The sequence below is a fragment of the Carcharhinus amblyrhynchos genome, unplaced genomic scaffold (genome assembly GCF_965287045.1).
Source record: "Carcharhinus amblyrhynchos unplaced genomic scaffold, sCarAmb.v2.hapA chromosome_117, whole genome shotgun sequence".
In the NCBI taxonomy this organism is placed as follows: Eukaryota; Metazoa; Chordata; class Chondrichthyes; order Carcharhiniformes; family Carcharhinidae; genus Carcharhinus; species Carcharhinus amblyrhynchos.
The window spans coordinates 170,673-193,962 of record NW_027649857.1 but is presented as its reverse complement, the minus strand read 5'-3'; the positions used below and the strand labels follow the sequence as shown (position 1 = coordinate 193,962).

General features: G+C 49.4%; 1 protein-coding gene across 1 annotated transcript; it reads right to left on the bottom strand.

The window, feature by feature from the left end:
• Positions 1–739: 739 nt before the first annotated feature.
• bxdc2 (brix domain containing 2) lies at positions 740–22,942 on the bottom strand. Its single transcript, XM_080183015.1, has 10 exons — positions 22,783–22,942; positions 19,451–19,562; positions 15,131–15,174; positions 14,495–14,565; positions 8,163–8,212; positions 6,574–6,647; positions 6,429–6,479; positions 5,658–5,759; positions 3,033–3,161; positions 740–1,221 (listed from the first exon to the last, which is right to left on the bottom strand). The coding sequence occupies exons 1-10, from the start codon at positions 22,891–22,893 to the stop codon at positions 883–885; spliced, it is 1,083 nt and encodes a 360-aa protein (XP_080039141.1). The 5' UTR covers positions 22,894–22,942; the 3' UTR covers positions 740–882.
• Positions 22,943–23,290: the final 348 nt, after the last annotated feature.

Below are 23,290 nucleotides of genomic sequence, written 5' to 3'. Positions count from 1 at the left end.
ACATCGTGGGCCGAAGGGCCTGTTCTGCGCTGTAATGTTCTATGTTCTATGTTCTAAGTTCGGGAGACAGAACCCCCCCTTCACAAAACCATGTTGCCCCTTGCTAATTGGTCCACTTACTCAGCTAATGTTAGGGCATTGGGGAGAGTTACAGAACAAAGAGATCTATGAGTACAGGTTCATAGCTCCTTGAAAGTGGAGTCACAGGTGGACAGAGTGGTGAAGAAGGCATTCAGCATGCTTGGTTTCATCGATCAGAACACTGAATACAGGAGTTGGGCCGTCTTGTTGAAGTTGTACAAGACATTGGTAAGGCCACACTTGGAATACTGTGTACAGTTCTGGTCACCCTATTATAGAAAGGATAGTATTAAACTAGAAAGAATACAGAAAAGATTTACTAAGATGCTACCGGGACTTGATGGATTGAGTTATAAGGAGAGGCTGGATAGACTGGGACTTTTTTCCCTGGAGCGTAGGAGGCTGAGGGGTGATCTTACAGAGGTCTATAAAATAATGAGGGACACAGATCAGCGAGATAGTCAATATCTTTTCCCAAAGGTAGGAGAGTCTAAAACTAGAGGGCACAGGTTTAAGGTGAGAGGGGAGAGATACAAAAGTGTCCAGAGGGGCAATTTTTTCACACAGAGGGTGGTGAGTGTCTGGAACAAGCTGCCAGAGGTAGTAGTAGAGGTGGGTACAATTCCAGGAGACAAACACAAATAAGCAGACAGGAAAATAAGGAAACTATTTTATTGGAGTATAAACATTTTGTCAATAAACAGATATTATAAAATAATTTATCAAAACTTCTATCCCACAGGTAGGTCCTGTCCTTCACTGGGCACAGGCAGCTGGTCCGGGAGAGGCACAGTGAGGGAGTTACTGGTGTTTCTCTTCCCGGATAGTTGCACTGTCAGACTGGGCAGGGTTTCCCCGCAGGCTGGGCTGGGAATTTGCCAGTAAGTTAGTTGATTGGCGCAGCTTCATTCTCTGGCGTTTGTAGAGCCTCTTTTTGCGGTTTGGATTTTTGGGTGGATCTGGAGGAGGTTCGAGCTGAATGAGGGGTGGTTTCTTGGCAGCCGGCGTATCAAACACTGCCTGAGTGGGATCCTCAGGTAAAGTCAACAGCTTCTCACTCTGCTGGGCACGCTGCAATTCCTTCATCCGATGTTTCTCCAGAAAACGGGCAGCAGTGGCCATCCGCAACATCCGTCGGTGCTGCATACAGACACCAGAGAGTTAGAACCGGAGCGGCAGCGACAGAGAGAGTTAGAACCGGAGCGGCAGCGAGGGAGAGAGTTAGAACCGGAGCGGCAGCGAGGGAGAGAGTCAGAACCGGAGCGGCAGCGGGAGAGAGAGTTAGAACCGGAGCGGCAGCGGGAGAGAGAGTTAGAACCGGAGCGGCAGTGAGAGAGAGAGTTAGAACCGGAGCGGCAGCGGGAGAGAGTCAGAACCGGAGCGGCAGCGAGAGAGAGAGTTAGAACCGGAGCGGCAGCGAGAGAGAGAGTTAGAACCGGAGCGGCAGCGGGAGAGAGAGTTAGAACCGGAGCGGCAGTGAGAGAGAGAGTTAGAACCGGAGCGGCAGCGGGAGAGAGAGTTAGAACCGGAGCGGCAGCGGGAGAGAGAGTTAGAACCGGAGCGGCAGCGGGAGAGAGAGTTAGAACTGGAGTGGCAGCGAGAGAGAGTTAGAACCGGAGCGGCAGCGAGGGACAGAGTCAGAACCGGAGCGGCAGCGAGAGAGAGTTAGAACCGGAGCGGCAGCGAGAGAGAGTTAGAACCGGAGCGGCAGTGGGAGAGAGTTAGAACCGGAGCGATAGTGTTAGAACCAGAAACCGGAGATATATTTGGGGGGGGGGGGGGGGGGGAGGAATAGGTGGTGGAGGATTTGCACAGGAGGAGGGGGAGACTGTTCTCTTAGTCTGAGTCAGCAAGCTGAGTACAGGATGTAAGGGAACAAAATACAATGCAAGGACTCAAAAGTAGTAAGCTCAGGAATTCTCCCAGTTCCTGGGATTAGCGGGAGCAGGAATAACAGGAGACACCAACTGAACAGGTGGCTGGAGAGATGGTGTAGCCGGGAGGGATTCAGATTCTTCAGGCACTGGGACCAGTTCTAGGGAAGGGGAACCTGTACAAGCCGGGCGGGCTGCACCCAGGCAGAGCTGGAACTAATGTCCTCGTGGGAGCTTTCGCCAGTTCTGTTAAGGAGTATTTAAATTAATGTGGCAGGAGGATGAGATCCCAGGAGCAGGATCCGATAGGTTAGATTCAGATCAGGATAATGGAGGTAGAACATTAGCTAGTGGTGACAGATCTAGAATTACAGGAGAAGCAAAGTTTTAAGAGCCCAGCAAGTGACAGGGTTAAACTGTTATACTTCAATGCTAGGAGTATCACAAAGGTAGATGAGTTAAGGTGTCATTGCTATTATAGAAACCTAGCTACAGGAGGGGCAGAATTGGCAGCTCAATAATCCAGGTTATACAGGCTTCAGACACAGTGGAGGGAGAGTAGCAGTAATGATTAGAGAATCAATTCCTGCGGTGGGAAGTAATGATAAACTGAACAGGTCAACAAATGCAACGGGACTTTACTTCTGGACTTAAGGTGTCTTGTTGCAGTTGTATCAAACTTTGGAGTTGAACACACCGAGTATTGTGTACAATTTTGATCTCCTTGTGTAAGACAGGATATGCTTGCCATGGAGGCAATGCAACAGAGGTTCTTCAGACTAATCACTGCGATGGCAGAATTCTCTGAGTGAGGACTGATTGAGAAGCTGTATGTTTCCACGTTTGGAACAGAGAAGGGTGGGGGGGGGGGGGGGGGCATCACATTCTGACAGAGTGAGACAGGCTGGGTGTGGCCCGGAGGATTCCCCTGGCTCAGAGAGTCAAGAACAGGGGACACAATCTCAGAGTAAGAGACAGGGTATTTAGGACTCAGAGGGGGGGGGAATTTCTTCACTCAGAGAGAAGTGAAAGTTTGGAATTCTCTACCTCTATAATGGATTGGGAGATACATCTTACCATGTTTGGAGACCGATAGGTGGGATTTTCATACAGTGTTGGACCCCCAAAGCTTCCCTGGAAAATCTTGATAAGGTTTAGAACAAACCGTGGTCCAATTTCAACAAGAGCTCCATCCTCTTCAATAATCTGCATCGGGAAAAAGCAAATCAACTCAGAAAAGCTGCTGAAAAAGAGGCATTCGGAAAAGGAGGAATGTGCAAGGTTCCACCAGGAGAAGTGGCACTAGATCATCTGCTCGCTGGCAGAGCTGGTACAGACACGATGGGCAAAATGGCCTCCTGTAATAATTGGGTGAAACACTACACAATGAGAAAGGTTTGAGCTGAGGTGAACCCTGAGAATGTTCAGCAGTTTTATTTGATTTCACCCTGCCAGAATGTTTCTGCATCTTCTCTTCCCTGATTCCCATTTTACCTTCCCCTCTGTACTGCTTTCTGAAGTATAAAGGTGTTAGTGACTGTCAGACGCTTTCTTTCTCTGCTTTCCCTTGGCCTGAATGCTTCTGGATAATCAGGGGGTTCTAGATCTGGCAATCCACCCTTTTTCTTTGTGGGGACATGTCTACACTGTGCCTGTAGAATCTTGCCTTTGAATGCCTCACTCTGCTTTGACAGTTCTCCCTTTGAATCACCGTATCCAGTCCACTCTCGCCAGCTCATCTCCCAGCTTAACAAAATGTGTCTTCCTCAGTTTAGGAATTTTATTCCTGTTCCAACTTTGCCCTTTTCCATAATGATACTAAGATGGTCACAATGTAAAAATGGTTTCCTGCTGTTAATTCACTGATTTCTCCAGCTCCATTTCCCACGATTCAATCTAGAATTACATTCCCTCTCATTGGGCTTATTATTGTTGCCTAGAAATGTTCTCTTGAAAGCTCTTCGAGAAGTTTGCGTCCATTGTGCCTTCACACTGTTTATATCCCAGTTGATACCAGGGTAGTGAAGTCCCAGTGATTACTGCAATGTTTTTGCATTCAGAAATCTGTCTACATGTCTGCCTCTTTAACTCTGACTATATACAATCACAGAATCCCTACAGTACAGACAGAGGCCATTCGGTCCATCGACCACAATCCCACCCAGGCCCTACCCCCATATCCCTACATATTTTACCCACTAATCCCTCTAACTACGCATCTCAGGACACTAAGGCACAACTTAACACGGCCAATCAACCTAACCCACACATCTTTGGACTGTGGGAGGAAACCGGAGCACCCGGAGGAAACCCACGCAGACACGGGGAGAATGTGCAAACTCCACACAGTCAGCGACCCGAGCCAGGAATTGAACCCAGGACCCTGAAGCTGTGAGGCAGCAGTGCTAACCACTGTGCTACCCAAATATGAGAGTCTGTACAGTCCGGTCCTGGCAGTCTGGTTTCCCCTTTTATTTCTCAGCTCAGCCTATGTGGCTTCATTTGATGCTTCATTTACTCTATCATCCAACCTCACAACTGGAATCGATTCTTTAACCAATAATGTGACACCCCAACTTCTTTATCTCCCTCCCTATCCCAAACACTCCATCTCCAGGGATGTTGAGCTGCCATTTCTGCCCCTCCTTAAGCCAAGTTTCCATTACAATGATGATTTCATGCTTCCATGTGTCTATCTGTGCCCTCAATTCATTGGTTTTAATTAATATTCTTTTTGTATTTACTTATCTATCTTTTAACATTTCCAAACCCTATGCTGCTTCTGTCTTTCAGCGTCATTCATTAACTAATGAATCCCCTATCATTACTGCTCTTCCCCACTTCTTTCTCCCCTCTTATACAGCAGAGCTCTCTCAAACCTGCTTCAGATTGCACTCCTGAGGAACCAACATCCAACATATGATTCCAGAGCCACAGTAATGTGACTGACTTTCAACTGCCCTCCAAGGGCATTGAACCAACAGCTTCACCAGGATCCAAAACAGTTGGTGAGCAGGATTCCTGCACCACTATCCAGTTTTTTTGGACTTCCTGGAAATCTCACATTCTATTTCTGCCACCAGGCTCCTGAGGTGTGGTGTGACCACCTCTCTGAACATGCTGTCTACATAGCTGTTAGCCTCATGGATGTGCCACAATGATTCTGCCAACACTTGAGCTCTGAAAGCTGGAGCCCAAGGTTCTGCAGCTGGTGACACTTTTGCACATCTGGTTGTCTAGGGAGTCAGGAGCATCCACAACTTCCCACATACTACAGGATACACATTCCACACGACTAAGCTGTTCTGCCATGGCTTCAATTTACTTCCCTTACGTTAACTTTATTTCCCTTTGGAGCTTTACCTGCCCTTGATATGATTTTATTTCCCTCACTAACCACTTGTGATAATGTTCCAGTTGCTGCTGTCTATCCCAGTGTCCTCCTCTCACACTCAGACTGTATTCCCCACCTCCACCCCCTTGCTGAGAAAGCAGTGCCTCAGCGGGCAGCAGGCTGCTATCCCCCTGCACTGCCCGCACCCCAGCACAAGACCAGTCTTCAATGGTTTAATTATTGAACACATCCTCAGACAGAGTCTCAGGATGACTCCCTCACCGTGGACAAGTTTAACAGCTCCCAGTTCACATCGGGTTACAGGGAGATGAAGCTTACCCGAGCCGATAAAGCAGCCTCAAACTGACCTGGTAGTTCCTGAACCAGATCCTCTTGTCAGTGACGGTGAAGGTGAAGATGTGATCAACAAATGGCTGGCTCTTTGGGTGGTAGCGTGGCGTGGAAAAGATCTGCAAAAGAAAGGGTTAGACTCCAGCAGACTGGGTAGGGAGCAGTAAGATCCTGAATGGTAATGACCAAGTGGACATTGAAAGGATATTCTCTTGCAAGTCCAGAACCTGGGGGGGGGGAGGGCGGCACTGTTTCCTCACAGGACAGAGGTGAGGAAAGTTTTTTTCCTGAGAGCTGTGAGACTTTGGAACTCTCTGCCCGAGCTGGAGGTGGAAGCGGGGTCAGTGAATATTTTTAAAGCATTGGATTCGCGGGGATGGCTGGGAATGTGGAACAGAAACAGATCAGCAGTGATTGTATCGAAGGGTGGAACAGGTTTGAGGGGCCGAATGGCCTACTCCTGCTTTAGTTTTAGATGTTCATATGATTCAAGAAGGAGCTCATCACTACCTCCCCAAGCAACTGGGATGAATAATGGCAGCACATGTAGTTCTGTCAGGGAGTGGGTTTGAAGGGAGAGGGAGGAGCTCTCCCTCAGAATCTGGAACTAAGCCACTGTAGGATCACCCTTCCCAAGCTATGTACTGGCCAGGGAGAGACGTGACCAACTGAGCCAGGAACACAGTGGCTGCAGCAGAGTCAGGGATTTGTGCTGTGGGGGTAAAGGGACTTGTTAGACTGACCCCCCCTAAGGACCGAGGACAGAGACAAGGCAAACACAAACTCACCTGGATAAAAAGTTCCTTCAGGACACTGTAATGAGGTTCTTTATCGAACATCTATTGAGGAGGGAGAAAAAAAGGTGTTAAACCTGGGCCTCCCAGCACATGTGTGGGAAAGATGGAGAGTGTGAAGGGAAAATAGCTTCCTCACCGGGTCAAAGGACAGCAATGGCCTGGAACCTTTCAAACAATTTCCCGTCATCTTCAACTCATCCAGTGTGTGAACTAGAAGAGAAAGCAAAAGGTGGGAGCAAGACAGAGAGAGAGAGACAGACTGACTGAGAGTATCAGTGTGGTAAACGACTGGATACTGGCCTACAGTCACTCATCGAGTCAGAGAGGTTTACAGCACAGAAACAGGCCCTTCGGCCCAACTTGTCCATGCTGCCCATTTTTTTAAACCACTAAACTAATCCCAATTGCCCGTGTTTGGCCCATATCCCTCTATACCCATCGTAACCGTGTAACTGTCTAAATGCTTTTGAAAAGACAAAATTGTACCCACCTCTACTACTACCTCTGGCAGCTTGTTCCAGACACTCACCACCCTCTGTGTGAAAAAATTGCCCCTCTGGACACTTTTGTATCTCTCCCCTCTCACCTTAAACCTGTGCCCTCTAGTTTTAGACTCTCCTACCTTTGGGAGAAGATATTGACTATCTAGCTGATCTGTGTCCCTCAAACCACTGCCCTTTGTGTCCTGTTACTGAGCCAGTTTCTGATCCACCTCACCAAGTTTCCCTGAATTCCATGTTCTTTAAAATGTTCACTAAAATCCTTATAAACTACAGCAACTGCATTTCCCTTATTCACACACTTGATCACATTTTCAAAAAATTCCCTCAAATTTGTTAGACATGATCTCCCTCTGATAAAGCCATGCTAACTATCCCTAATTAACCAATGCCTTTCCAAGTGGAGATTAATTTTCTCCTTTACAGTTTTCTCCAATAGTTTCCCTACCACAGACGTGACACTCACTGGTCTGTAATTTCCTGGTTCATCTCTACCAGCCTTCTTGAAAAGTGGAACCACATCAGCTGTCTTCCAGTCCACTGGCATTTCCCCAGAGAGGAATTTAAAATTTGTGTCAGAGCCCCTGCAATTTCCTGCCTTGTCTCCCACAGCAACCTGGGATGAATTCATCCGGGCCTGGGGATTTGTTCAGTTTTACGACAGTCAGAGCCTCCAATACTTCCTCATTTCCGATGTCAAACTGCAATTTTCACACAGTCCCTTTTCCTGAATTCTATATCTACATTCTCCTTTTCCTGAATGGAGACCAAAGAGAAGTATTCATTTAACACCCTTCCCATATCCTACAGATTCACACAGTGATTAGTCTCTAATGGGCCCTACTCTTTCCTGGTTTAACCCCTTCCCTTATCATGTATTTTAGGATTCTCCCTAATCCTGTCTGCAAGTCCTTTCTCATTCCCCCTTTTAATTGCTTTCTTCAGCTCCCACTTCCGATATTCCACCCGGGTTACAGCTGAATGGCTCCCTTTGGCCTTGCTGAAAGCCATTCTCTTCTTCCTTATCCAGTCCTGAACTGGGACTGGAATCTGTCAGCACCAGTACTGGAGCTCTTTGTTATCAGTGAGGTACCCTCGCTGAGGGAGAGACCTGCGGTTAGAGTTACTGCAAACAGCTCAATAATCTACTCAGTAACACTGAGATATGAGCTGCCAGGACAGTGAAATATTTAAAGTAACCATCCAACGAGAAGAGGAAACTTACTATTCTGGATTAGAAATTTGGCAGATGGTCCATGAGGTACATTCGAGATCCTGAAACACAAACAAAAAAAACATTTTATCGTTTGGATGATGCAGCTGCATTAAGAAACTGCCAACAGGGTGTAGGTACAGGCCGGTCTGGGATTAGAATAGACAGGGTGTAGGTACAGGCCGGTCTGGGATTAGGATAGACAGGGTGTAGGTACAGGCCGGTCTGGGATTAGAATAGACAGGGTGTAGGTACAGGCCGGTCTGGGATTAGAATAGACAGGGTGTAGGTACAGGCCGATCTGGGATTAGGATGGACAGGGTGTAGGTACAGGCCGGTCTGGGATTAGGATGGACAGGGTGTAGGTACAGGCCGGTCTGGGATTAGGATGGACAGGGTGTAGGTACAGGCCGGTCTGGGATTAGAATAGACAGGGTGTAGGTACAGGCCGGTCTGGGATTAGAATAGACAGGGTGTAGGTACAGGCCGGTCTGGGATTAGGATAGACAGGGTGTAGGTACAGGCCGGTCTGGGATTAGGATAGACAGGGTGTAGGTACAGGCCGGTCTGGGATTAGAATAGACAGGGTGTAGGTACAGGCCAGTCTGGCATTAGAATAGACAGGGTGTAGGTACAGGCCGCTCTGGGATTAGAATAGACAGGGTGTAGGTACAGGCCGGTCTGGGATTAGAATAGACAGGGTGTAGGTACAGGCCAGTCTGGCATTAGAATAGACAGGGTGTAGGTACAGGCTGGTCTGGGATTAGGATAGACAGGGTGTAGGTACAGGCCGGTCTGGGATTAGGATAGACAGGGTGTAGGTACAGGCCGGTCTGGGATTAGGATAGACAGGGTGTAGGTACAGGCCGGTCTGGGATTAGGATAGACAGGGTGTAGGTACAGGCCGGTCTGGGATTAGGATAGACAGGGTGTAGGTACAGGCCGGTCTGGGATTTGAATAGACAGGGTGTAGGTACAGGCCGGTCTGGGATTAGAATAGACAGGGTGTAGGTACAGGCCGATCTGGGATTAGAATAGACAGGGTGTAGGTACAGGCCGGTCTGGGATTAGGATGGACAGGGTGTAGGTACAGGCCGGTCTGGGATTAGAATAGACAGGGTGTAGGTACAGGCCGGTCTGGGATTAGAATAGACAGGGTGTAGGTACAGGCCGGTCTGGGATTAGAATAGACAGGGTGTAGGTACAGGCCGGTCTGGGATTAGAATAGACAGGGTGTAGGTACAGGCCAGTCTGGGATTAGGATAGACAGGGTGTAGGTACAGGCCGGTCTGGGATTAGAATGGACAGGGTGTAGGTACAGCCCGGTCTGGGATTAGAATGGACAGGGTGTAGGTACAGGCCGGTCTGGGATTAGGATGGACAGGGTGTAGGTACAGGCCAGTCTGGGATTAGAATAGACAGGGTGTAGGTACAGGCCGATCTGGGATTAGAATAGACAGGGTGTAGGTACAGGCCGGTCTGGGATTAGAATAGACAGGGTGTAGGTACAGGCCGGTCTGGGATTAGAATAGACAGGGTGTAGGTACAGGCCGATCTGGGATTAGAATAGACAGGGTGTAGGTACAGGCCGGTCTGGGATTAGGATGGACAGGGTGTAGGTACAGGCCGGTCTGGGATTAGAATAGACAGGGTGTAGGTACAGGCCGGTCTGGGATTAGAATAGACAGGGTGTAGGTACAGGCCAGTCTGGGATTAGGATGGACAGGGTGTAGGTACAGGCCAGTCTGGGATTAGAATAGACAGGGTGTAGGTACAGGCCGGTCTGGGATTAGAATAGACAGGGTGTAGGTACAGGCCGGTCTGGGATTAGAATAGACAGGGTGTAGGTACAGGCCGGTCTGGGATTAGGATAGACAGGGTGTAGGTACAGGCCGGTCTGGGATTAGAATAGACAGGGTGTAGGTACAGGCCGGTCTGGGATTAGGATAGACAGGGTGTAGGTACAGGCCGGTCTGGGATTAGGATAGACAGGGTGTTGGTACAGGCCGGTCTGGGATTAGGATAGACAGGGTGTAGGTACAGGCCAGTCTGGGATTAGGATAGACAGGGTGTAGGTACAGGCCGGTCTGGGATTAGGATGGACAGCTGCTTGATGGCTGGCACAGATTCGATGGGCCAAATGGAGGTCCTATGAGGAGAGACTGAGGGATTTGGGGCTGTGTTCGTTAGAAAGAAGGCGGCTAAGAGGGGATCTTATTGAAACATATAAGATGATTAGAGGTTTAGATAGGGTGGATAGTGATCGCCTTTTTCCTCGGATGGAGAAAGCTAGCACGAGGGGGCATGGCTTTAAATTAAGGGGGGGTAGTTATAGGACGGATGTCAGGGGTAGGTTCTTTACCCAGAGGGTGGTGAGGGATTGGAATGCCCTGCCTGCTGCGGTTGTAAATGCGCCTAGTTTGGGGGCGTTTAAGAGATCCGTGGATAGGTTTATGGATGAAAAGGGATTGGTATAGGTTAGTGGGTCATTGTTTTTTAACTGGTCGGCGCAACATCGTGGGCCGAAGGGCCTGTGCTGCGCTGTTATGTTCTATGTTCTAAAAGGTCTCTCTCTGTGCTGTAAAACTGACTCTATTGTCAGAGATTGGCACGACCTACCTCATACTTTTTCCTCCCTGATTCCACTCTGACCCCCTCCTTCACCCACACAATCCCTCAGTGGCCACCCTGTCAAAGCCATTCAGCACCTTGTGTTTCACAGTGACCGCCAATTTACTCAGCCTCTCACAGGACAACCCTCCCATCCCAGTCACCAATCCGGTGAAGCTTTTCTGTATTGTCTCGAAGCTGTCTATATCCTTCCTCTGTACATTATTCCAGACACTTTCTCACCAATGCCCCATCTAACTGGAACACACCTTCTTTACTCTTATATATATGTGCATGAGTCGCAAAAACCCAGCTTGCAGATGCAGCAGGTGGTCAGGAAGGCGAATGGGATGCTGGCCTTCATAGCGAGGGGGATTGAATATAAAAGTAGGGAGGTCTTGCTGCAGCTGTATAGGGCATTGGTGAGGCCGCAGCTGGAGTACTGTGTGCAGTTTTGGGCGCCGCACCTGCGCAAGGATATTTTGGCCCTGGAGGGAGTGCAGAGGAGGTTTACTAGGCTGATGCCGGAGTTAAGGGGGTTGAGCTATGAGGAGAGGCTGAATAAACTAGGCTTGTACTCGTTAGAGTTTAGAAGAATGAGGGGAGATCTCATTGAGACGTATAAGATGATGAATGGGATGGATAGGATAGAGGTGGAGAGACTCTTTCCGCTCAGAAAGGACAGTAGGACTAGGGGGCACAGCCTCAAGATAAAGGGGGGACGGTTTAGAACGGAGTTGAGGAGGAACTTCTTCACTCAAAGGGTGGTGAATCTCTGGAATTCTCTGCCCGTTGAAGTGGTGGAGGCTGCCTCGCTAAATATTTTTAAGAAGCGGGTTGATGGGTTTTTGATAAGAGAGGGGATTAAGGGTTATGGGGAGAGGGCGGGAATGTGGAACTGAGCCACGACAGATCAGCCATGATCTTATTGAATGGCGGGGCAGGCTCGAAGGGCTAGATGGCCTACTCCTGCTCCTAGTTCTTATGTTCTTATATTCCAATCCCTTTGTAAGGGACCTCACTCCCTGACAGCACTCTGACAGCTCACTCACCACGTGTCCCCCTCATGGCTCACTCACCGCGTATCCCCCCACGGCGCACTCACCGCGTATAGGGGAGTACAGTAGGATGAGAGAAGAATTGGCGAATGTGGACTGGGGGAGCGCGTTGGAAGGTAGGTCTGCTGAGGAGCAGTGGAGGATCTTTAAGGAGATCTTTCTTGGTGCTCAGCAGAAATTTATTCCGATGGTCAAAAAGGACCGTAGGAGGAGAGGTAATAAGCCGTGGATAACGAAGGAGGTGAAGGAAAGTGTTAAATTAAAAGCAGAGGCGTTTAAAGTAGCTAAGAGTAGTGGGCAAGAAGAGGATTGGGAAAGGTTTAAATGTCAACAAAGATTGACAAAGAAGTTGATAAAGAAGGGTAGGAGAAACTATGAAGCTGGGCTAGCGCTTAATATAAAAAAGGATAGCAAGAGTTTTTATAAATATATAAAAAGGAAGAGGCTGGCTAGGGTGAACGTTGGACCCTTAGAGGATGAGAAGGGGGACTTAGTGGTAGGGGATGGGGAAATGGCTGAGGTCTTGAATAACTTTTTTGTTTCGGTCTTCATGGAGGACGTGAATAATTTGCCGGATGTTAGAGATGGAAAGGTGGTAGGACTGGAGGGTCTCAATGACATTACTGTTACTAGAGAGGTGGTGCTCGACAGACTGAAGGGACTGATTGTAGACAAGTCCCCAGGACCGGATGGAATGCATCCGAGGGTTCTGAAAGAAATGGCGGAGGAGATAGTGGATGCCTTGGTGGTTATTTTCCAGACGTCGCTGGATTCCGGGGAAGTGCCGGATGATTGGAAAACGGCTAATGTTACGCCGTTGTTTAAGAAGGGTGCCAGGCAAAAGGCGGGGAATTATAGGCCTGTTAGTTTAACGTCTGTTGTAGGTAAAATGTTAGAATCCGTCATCAAGGAGGAAATAGCGAGGCATCTTGAGGGCAATTGCTTGATAGAGCAGACACAACACGGTTTCGTTAAGGGGAAGTCATGTCTGACAAATTTACTGGAGTTCTATGAGGATGTGTCTAGGGCGGTGGATAGAGGAGAGCCGGTGGATGTGGTCTTTCTTGATTTTCAGAAGGCGTTTGACAAGGTATCTCACAAGAGGTTATTGCAGAAGGTCAGGGGACATGGAGTTGGGGGTAGGGTGTTAGCGTGGATAGAGGATTGGTTGTCAAATAGGAGGCAGAGAGTGGGGGTCAATGGGTGCTATTCGGATTGGCGGTTGGTGACTAGTGGAGTGCCTCAGGGGTCGGTGCTGGGGCCTCAGCTATTTACCATTTACATAGATGATCTGGGGGAGGGAACCAAGTGTACGGTGTCGAAATTTGCTGATGACACCAAGATTGGTGGAACGGCAAATTGTGCGGAGGGTGGGGAGAGTCTGCAGAAGGATCTAGATAGGCTGGGCGAATGGGCCAGGAACTGGCAAATGGAATTTAATGTTGGCAAGTGCGAGGTGGTCCACTTTGGTAGGAATAATGGTAGGAAGGATTATTACTTACGTGGAGAAAAACTGCAGCAGGCGACGGTGCAGAGGGACCTCGGGGTCCTTGTGCATGAGTTGCAAAAACCCAGCTTGCAGGTGCAGCAGGTGGTCAGGAAGGCGAATGGGATGCTGGCCTTCATCGTGAGGGGGATTGAATATAAAAGTAGGGAGGTCTTGCTGCGGCCATATAGGGCATTGGTGAGGCCGCAGCTGGAGTACTGTGTGCAGTTTTGGGCGCCGTACTTACGCAAGGATATTTTGGCCTTGGAGGGAGTGCAGAGGAGGTTTACTAGGCTGATGCCGGAGTTGAGGGGGTTGAGCTATGAGGAGAGGCTGAATAAACTAGGCTTGTACTCGTTAGAGTTTAGAAGAATGAGGGGAGATCTCATTGAGATGTATAAGATGATGAACGGGATGGATAGGATAGAGGTGGAGAGACTCTTCCCGCTCAGAAAGGACAGTAGGACTAGGGGGCACAGCCTCAAGATAAAGGGGGGGCGGTTTAGAACGGAGTTGAGGAAGAACTTCTTCACTCAAAGGGTGGTGAATCTCTGGAATTCTCTGCCCGTTGAAGTGGTGGAGGCTACCTCGCTAAATATTTTTAAGAAGCGGGTTGATGGGTTTTTGATAAGAGAGGGGATTAAGGGTTATGGGGAGAGGGCGGGAATGTGGAACTGAGCCACGACAGATCAGCCATGATCTTATTGAATGGCGGGGCAGGCTCGAAGGGCCAGATGGCCTACTCCTGCTCCTATTTCTTATGTTCTCACTCACCGCGTATCCCCCTCACAGCTCACTCACCACATGTACCAGTTCTGATCCACACAATGATTCTCACTGACCAAGGACCAGTCCAGCATCAATCACAGGGGCATGGGGGGTGGGGGGGGGGGGGGGGGGGGTGGTTCAAGGTGAGAGGGGGAAAGTTTAAGGGAGATGTGCAGGGGAAGTTTTTCACGCAGAGAGTGGTGGGTGCCTGGAACGCGCTACCAGAGGAGGTGGTGGAAGCAGGCACATTAGCAACATTTAGGAGGCATCTGGGTGGGTAGATGAAGAGATAGATACGGACTGAGTAAGGGCAGAAGGATTTTTCTTCAGGCATCATGATCAGCACAGGCTTGGAGGGCCGAAGGGCCTAAGGGCCTGTTCCTGTGTTGTGCTGCGATGAACACGATGTATGATTCTCTCACCACATGTATAGATCCTGCTTCTTCTTAGCTTCAAAGTACAGGCATTTATTACAGTTCTTCATTTCACAAATCTGTTCCAGGAGATCAACAACAACAGATAAAGTTAAAAGTTACAAAGAGGTTATCACTCACTTACCAACCGCTGATAGACAAACCATCACAGAACATAAAAGCAATGCTTCTTAAACTGGGTACATCTGCCCAGAGCTAGGAGCAATGCACCAACTCAGTCAGCCAGTGTGTTCCAGTCAATCTCATCTCACAGGGACACACTATCCCTCCCGAGTCACCCTGTGGTTACTGGGACTGTACTGAACATGGGATCTCTCCCTAGCTCACCACACTGAGTGGGATACACCTGTGGGACAGCTGGATACTGAGAATCTTGGTGAAAGGCCAGAGAGATCAAGCCTTCAGTTTCTGGAGCACCTGCCACTGGGCACGGGTCGTAATAATTAAAACCGCAATGTTACTCTTCTCACTCCTGCTGCAGCTACTCAAACCAGAAAGATATCTTCACATTCACACATATCGAATCTCCATATTCAAAATGAGAATGGGAAACTCTGCATAACATTTCCCTCAATCTGATGGTGAGATCAAACAGCCAGTGTCTATTAGCACCATTCTCTTTACCTCATTAACGACAAACAACTTGTCCTTTCGATCCATTTTCGTATCTGCAACGAGAAGAAAGGGCTTTGATTAATTCCACAAAGGGTTCAGCACCAAAGCACCCCCCCCCCACCCCCCCCACCTCCATCGACACACTCTGCAGGTCATTCACCCAATATATAGGGTGCATTCAAAATATTAGCCAACATAAGAAATAGGAGCAGGAGTAGGCCATCTAGCCCTTCGAGCCTGCCCCGCCATTCAATAAGATCATGGCTGATCTGTCGTGGCTCAGTTCCACTTTCTCGCTTTCTCCCCATAACCCTTAATTCCCTTGTCTATCAAAAACCTATCTACCCGTGACTTAAAAATATTTAGCGAGGCAGCCTCCACCACTTCAACGGGCGGAGAATTCCAGAGATTCACCACCCTTTGAGTGAAGAAGTTCCTCCTCAACTCTGATCTAAACTGCCCCCCCTTATCTTGAGGCTGTGCCCTCTAGTCCTGCTGTCCTTTCTAAGCGGAAAGAATCTCTTACCTCAATCTGCCAGCTAATCTGTACAATGGCTCCCAAGAATCTTTCACACACACAACTCTGTATTTTTGAATCATTCACAGGGTGTGGGATTGCTGGCATTTACTGCTCATCACTAACCCTCTCTCTCTCTTGCTTTCTCTCCCCAGACATGCTGTCAGACCCACCAAGCTTGGTTAGCACCGCTGCCTCACAGTGCCAGGGGCCTGGTTCGATTCCTGGCTTGGGTCACTGTCTGCATGTTCTCCCTGTGTCTGTGTGGGTTTCCTCCCACATTCTGAAAGATGTGTGGGTTGGATGGATTGGCCGTGATCAATACGCAGGGTCATGGGGATAGGGGAGAGGGGGTGGGACTGGCTAAAACATTCTTTCAGGGAGTTGGTGCAGACTCGATGGGCCAAATGACCTCCTTCCACTGTAGGGATTCCACGGTTCTACGTCCAGCATCCGCAGTATTTTTCTCTTATTCATTTATGGGATGTGGGTGTCACGAGGTGGCCAGCGTTCATTCCCCTAGTTTCAAGGGTCAAGAGCCTTGGGACGTCCCTGGGAATCAACTGATTCCTATGGACCGTCCAACATATTTCATGGCTCACTTGTCTTACATTTGAGCTTCTGGATATTCCGCAAATGTCTGTCTAAGATGTGCATATTAATTGATGTCTTTTTTTTAATCCACAGGTGATTCAGTCCGCCTTGTTGTCCAACGAGGGGCATACACACGGTGGGTCGTGCAAGGGCTGCTCTTGGATGTTGCTTCGAGAGTTGCCTAGTGCTTCACGTTGTCAGTGTACACTTAAACTGGACCATCTGACGGGCACCACGACAGCTCAGTGACTATCACTGATTGCTGTGCAGATACATGGATTTGGGCCAGTGTCTGTGGGAGTTTGCACATTCTCCCCGTGCTTGCGTGGGTTTTCTCCGGGTGCTCCAGTTTCCTCCCACACCCCAAAAACGTGCTCTTAGGCTGACTGGTGTAACAAATTGTCCCTAAATTAGTCTTCCCTCAATCTGGTTATAATTCCTTTATTGTGGAGTCCAATAGGAATAGACAAAAGTCATAGGTAGAAGAGGGCACTCACAATGTTAAAATGGCAGCGCAGGCTTGTTGGGCCGAAGGGCCTGCTTCTCGTGCTGTGTTGTTCTTTTCCCCCGAGAAGGTGGGGGTTGTGGGCTGCCTTCTTGAAACAGCAGTCCTGAGGTGTAGGTACACCCATTGTGTTACCGTTTGCTCTGTCGTGGCTCACTAGGCCATTTCAGAGAGAATTTACAAACCAACCACATTGCTGTGGCTTTGGAGTCACCCGTAGGCCAGACTGGGTAAGGACAGCAGATTTCCTTCCCTAAAGAACGTTAGTGACATAGATGGGTTTTAGTGGTTATTTGGCAATAGTCCTGAAGATTTGTGCTCCAGAACTTGCTGCACCCCGAGCCAAGCTCTTCCAGTACAGCTACAACACTGGCATCTACCCGACAAGGTGGAAAATTACCCAGGTATGTCCTGTACACAAAAAGCAGGACAAATCCAACCCGGCCAGTTACCGTCCACTCTCGATCATCAGTAAAGTGATGGAAGGGGTTATCGACAGCGCGATCCCCAGCACCTGCTCAGTGGCGCCCAGTTTGGGTTCTGCCAGGGGGTCACTCAGCTCCTGACCTCATTCCAGCCTTGGTTCAAACATGGACAAAAGAGCTGAATTCCAGAGGTGAGGGGAGAGTGACAGCTCTTAATATCAAGGCCGCGCTCGACCGAGTGTGGCATCAAGGAGCCCCAGCAAAACTGGAACCAGTGGGTATCGGGGGGCTAACTCTCCGCTGGCTGGAGTTATACCTGGTACATAGGAAGATAGATTGTGGTTGTGCAGGGTCAGTCACCTCAGCTCCAGGACATCTCTACAGGAGTCCCTCAGGGGAGTGTCCGACACCCAACAATCTTCATCTGCTTCATCAATAACCTTCCCTCCATCATAAGGTCGGAAGTGTGGATATGCGCTGATGATTACACAATGTTCAGCACCGTTTGTGACTCCTCAGATACTGAAACAGTCCGTGTTCAAATACAACAAGATCTGGACAATATCCAGGCTTGGGCTGGCAAGTGACAGTAACATTCACACCACACAAACGCCAGGCAATGACCATCACCAACAGGAGACACTCTAACAACTACCCCTTGATGGTGTAACCATCACTGAATCCCCCACTGTCAACATCCTTGGGGTTACCATTGACCAGAAACTGAACCAGATGAGCCATGTGAGACCACACCTGGAGTACTGTGTACAGTTTTGGTCTCCTTACTTGAGAAAGGATATACTGGCACTGGAGGGGGTGCAGAGGAGATTCACTAGGTTGATTCCAGAGTTGAGGGGATTGGCTTATGAGGAGAGACTGAGTAGACTGGGGCTATACTCATTGGAATCTTATAGAAACATATAAGATTATGAAGGGAATAGATAAGATAGAAGCAGGGAATTTGTTTCCACTGGTGGGTGAAACTAGAACTAGGGGGAATAGCCTCAAAATAAGGGGAAGCAGATTTAGGACTGAGTTGAGGAGGAACTTCTTCACACAAAGGGTTGTGAATCTGTGGAATTTCCTGCCCAGTGAAGCAGTTGAGGCTCCCTCATTGAATGGTTTTAATGCAAGGATAGATACATTTTTGAACAGTAAAGGAATTAAGGGTTATGGTGAGTGGGCGGGTAAGTGGAGCTGAGTCCATGAAAAGATCAGCCATGATCTTATTGAATGGGGGAGCAGGATCGAGGGGGCAGATGGCTGACTCCTGCTCCGAGTTCTTATGTTCTTATATATAAACACTGTGGCTATCAAAGCAGGTTGGAGGCTGGGAATCCTGCAGTAAGTAACTCACCTCCTGACTCCCCAAAGCCTATCCACCATCTACAAGGCGTCAGGAGTATGATGGATTCTCCTCACTCGTCTGGATGGGTGCAGCTCCAACACTCAAGAAGCTTGACACCATCCAGGACAAAACAGCCCACTTGATTAGCACCATATCGACAAACATCCACTCCCACCACCACCGATGCTCAATAGCTCCAGTGTGTACTATCTACAAGATACACTGCAGCAATTCACCAAAGATGCTTAGAGAGCACCTTCTAAACCCATGACCACTTTGATCTAGAAGGACAAAAGCAGCAGATACCTGGGTGCACCACCACCTGGAGGTTCATCTCCAAGTCATTCACCATCCTGAATTGGAAATATATTGCCATCCCTTCACTGACACTGGGTCAAAATCCTGGAATTCCCTCCCTAACAGCACTGTGGGTGTACCTACACCACAGGGACTGTAGTGATTCAAGAAAGCAGCTCACCGCCACCTTCTGAAGAGTAATTAGGAATGGGTAATAAATATGCCCACATCCTGGAAATAAGGAATAAAAACAAAATACTGCAGATGCTAGAAATCTGACATAAAACAGCAAACTCTGGATCGATCAGCAGCTCTGGCAGTGTCTGTGGAGAGAAACAGTTAACTGGGCCCCTTCTCGTGGTCACCCATCGATCTGCCTTCACTATGTCTCTAAAACTTCTATCTACAACACTTTCTGCCACCTTCATGCTCCTAAGTGCATCCACCTGCTGCTCCAACCTATCCATGTAGTCTGTAAGCAGTTGTAATCGGGTGCACTGCCTGCAGACATGGTCATCCAGGATGCTGGAAGCGTCACAGATCTCCCACATCTCACACATGCAGCACGAACCCCACATTTTGAGCACCAATTAAATTATTTGAGAAAGTTTATAAAACTCAAGCTGAGAGAATGTCCAGTTACCAGGTTTGGAGTGTGGCATCAGTTTGCGCAGATCCTGCATCAGATGGCGAGCTCGGTAATCAATCCCGCGAGAGGAGAAGATCACAACCCGTTCCTTATTCTTCCACTTCCCCTGCGGAAGGTGATGGAGGACAGTAATAGCTCACCAGCTCAACTCAACAACATCTTAATCCACACTACACCCACTGCCATACCATCAGATACAATCAGGTTGTGGTGAACCTAGTCAGGAAGAAAAGAAAGGCGTATAAAAGGTTCAGAGGGCTAGGAGATGTTAAGGATCTTGAGGAGTATAAGGCTTGTAGAAAGGAGCTTAAAAGGGAAATTAGGAGAGCCAGAAGGGGTCATGAGAAGGCCTTGGCAGGTAAGATTAAGGAGAACCCCAAGGTGTTCTACAAATATGTGAAAAGTAAAAGGATAAGAAGAGAAGGGATAGGACCTATAAAAGGTGAAGGGGGAAAAGTCTGTGTGGAACCGGAAGAAATGGCTGAGGTGCTTAATGAGTACTTTGCCTCGGTATTCACGGTGGAAAGTGATCTGGGAGGTTGTACTACAGGTTTGCGGCAGACTGAAAAGATTGAGTATGTGGATATTAAGAGAGAGGATGTGTTGGAACTTTTAAATTCTATCAAAATAGATAAGTCACCAGGACCGGATGGGATGTACCCCAGGATACTGTGGGAGGTGAGGGAAGTGATTGCAGAACCCCTGGCGATGATCTTTGCGTCGTCGATGGAGACAGGAGAGGTTCCGGAGGATTGCAGATGTGGTTCCTATTTTCAAGAAAGGGAACAGGGGTAGCCCGGGAAATTACCGACCGGTGAGTCTGACCTGTGGTTGGTAAGTTGATGGAGAGGATTCTGAGGGACAAGATTTATGAGCATTTAGAGAAGTTTAGAATGTTCAGGAATAGTCAGCACGGCTTTGTCAAGGGCAGGTCGTGCCTTACGAGCCTAGCTGAGTTCTTTGAAAATGTGACTGAACACGTTGACGAAGGAAGAGCGGTGGACGTGGTTTACATGGACTTCAGCAAGGCATTTCATAAGGTCCCCCATGCAAGACTTCTTGAGAAGGTGAGAGGACATGGGATCCAAGGGGCTTTGGCCTTGTGGATCCAGAACTGGCTTGCCTGCAGAAGGCAGAGAGTGGTTGTGGATGGGTCTTTTTCTGCATGGAGGTTGGTCACCAGTGGAGTGCCCCAGGGATCTGTTCTAGGACCCTTGCTGTTTGTCATTTTCATAAATGACCTGGATGAGGAAGTGGAGGGATGGGTTAGTAAGTTCGCTGACGATACGAATGTTGGTGGTGTTGTGGATGGTCTGGAGGGATGTCAGAAGTTGCAGCGGGACATAGATAGGATGCAAGACTGGGCGAAGAAGTGGCAGATGGACTTCAACGCGGATAAATGTGTAGTGGTCCATTTTGGCAGGACCAATGGGATGTAGGAGTGCAATATCAAGGGTAGGAGTCTTAGCTGGGTTGAAGAGCAGAAGGATCTTGGAGTCCGGGTCCACAGGACTCTTAAATCGGCCTCGCAGGTGGAGGATGTGGTCAAGAAGGCGTATGGTGTACTGGCCTTCATTAATCGAGGGATTGAGTTTAGGAGTTGGGAGGTAATGCTGCAACTTTATAAGACCCTTGTCAGACCCCACTTGGAGTACTGTGCGCAGTTCTGGTCGCCTCACTACAGGAAGGATGTGGAAGCTATTGAGAGGGCGCAGAGGAGATTTACAAGGATGTTGCCTGGATTGGGATGCATGCCTTATGAAGATAGGTTGAGGGAGCTAGGTCTCTTGTCCTTGGAGAGACGAAGGATGAGAGGCGACCTGATAGAGGTTTATAAGATGTTGAGAGGAATAGATAGGGTGGATTCTCGGAGGCTATTTCCCAGGGCTGAAATGGTCAGTACGAGAGAACACAGGCTTAAGGTGCTGGGAAGCAAGTACAGAGGAGATGTCAGGGGTAAGTTTTTCACTCAGAGGGTGGTGAGTGAGTGGAATCGGCTGCCGTCAGTGGTGGTAGAGGCGAACTCACTGGGGTCTTTTAAGAGACTTCTGGATGAGTATATGGGATCTAATGGCATTGGGAGTTACAGATAGTTCTAAGGCTTGGTAGGTATAAATGTGATCGGTGCAACTTGTGGGCCGAAGGGTCGGTTTGTGCTGTAGTGTTCTATGCTCTATACTCGGAGCTGGGGGCCATTCGGCCCAGCAAGCCTATCCCACACAGCAGAGTTGAATGGAATATACCCTTTAACACCATTCTCAATCCTGCCACCACCCCCCTAAACCCTGCAAACATCAAATATCCCAGAATATAATCGACGGCTCAATATTCACCACTTTCTGTGGGGGAGGATAACACAGGCTGAGAACTTTTTGAACGGCTGAAGTGTCGAAGCTGAGGGAGCGCCGCACTGTCAGAGGGCCAGTGCTGAGGGAGCGCCGCACTGTCAGAGGGCCAGTGCTGAGGGAGCGCCGCGCTGTCAGAGGGCCAGTGCTGAGGGAGCGCCGCGCTGTCAGAGGGTCAGTGCTGAGGGAGCGCCGCGCTGTCAGAGGGCCAGTGCTGAGGGAGCGCCGTGCTGTCAGAGGGCCAGTGCTGAGGGAGCGCCGCGCTGTCAGAGGGCCAGTGCTGAGGGAGCGCCGCGCTGTCAGAGGGACAGTACTGAGGGAGTGCCGCACTGTCAGAGGGACAGTACTGAGGGAGTGCCGCACTGTCAGAGGGTTAGTACAACGAACTGTACAGCGCAGGAACAGACCCTATTATTTATTACTATCACAACCAGGCTTATATTAACACTGCAATTAAGTTACTATGAAATTCCCCTAGTCTCTACACTCTGGCACCTGTTTGGGTACACTGAGGGAGAATTTAGCACAGTCCAATGCACCCTAACCTACTCATCTTTCAGATTGTGGGAGGAAACCGGAGCACCCGGAGGAAACCCATGCAGACATGGGGAGAACTTGCAGACTCCACACAGACAGTGACCCGAGGCCAGGAATCAAACCTGGTCCCTGGAGTTGTGAGACAGCAGTGCTAACCACTGTATCGCCATAGTAAACCTCCTCTGTACCCCCTGTGTAACAAGGAACATCCTTCCTCAGGTAAGGAGACCAGAACTGGCCTCACCAACACCCTGTATAATTGCAGTAAATTATCCCTATCCCCAATCCTCTCACTGGGAGGGTTTCTCCTGGTGTCTCCATTGCTGCTCTGACCAATTCCCTTTCCCCTCCATCCTCTCCAATGGGAGCTGCCCCATTGACTCTGGGATCTTGCTGTGCCGTGAGGATGTGACCGGCGCTATCACAATGTACGACCCTCCTCACCTTGGACACGGGGCTGGGGATGGTGCGCCCCTCCGGCTCTGGGCTGTTCAGCCGGCTCCGCTTAGCGGCTCTGCTCCCCGCGCCAGCCCGCCGCTTGGCCGCCATCACCATGAGGCCGACTGCCGGTGCGCCGCGCTCACACCTCCCCCGGAAACTTCCGGTGCGCCCCGCTCAAACCTCCCCCGGAAACTTCCGGTGCGCCCTGCTCACACGTCCCCCGGCAACTTCCGGCGCCCCCCCCCCTCACACCTCCCTGCGGCAACTTGCGGTGCGCCCTGCTGGATGCTGCGGCGGCAACTCCCGATGCGCCCCGCTCACAGCTCTCCGGGCAACTTCCGGTATGCCCCTCTGACAGCTCCCCGGCAACTTCCGGTGCTCCCCTCTCGCAGCTCCCTTAGCAACTTTCGCAGCGCCCCGCTCACGGCTCCCCCGGCAACTTCCGGTGTGCGCGCTGCTTGTTCCGCGGTGATAGGTTCCGGCCTCCGGGGTATTTTTCTGTCAGAGTCGG

Bases quoted from the DNA above. Each gene is read 5' to 3' on its own strand.
- bxdc2 (XM_080183015.1), bottom strand. From the start codon at position 22,893: ATGGTGATGGCGGCCAAGCGGCGGGCTGGCGCGGGGAGCAGAGCCGCT. The intron at 15,175-19,450 runs GTAACTGGACAT...TTCTCGTTGCAG, and splicing joins GATGCCACACTCCAAACCTG to ATACGAAAATGGATCGAAAG. The intron at 3,162-5,657 runs GTCAGTTTGAGG...TTCCCGATGCAG, and splicing joins TCTGGTTCAGGAACTACCAG to ATTATTGAAGAGGATGGAGC.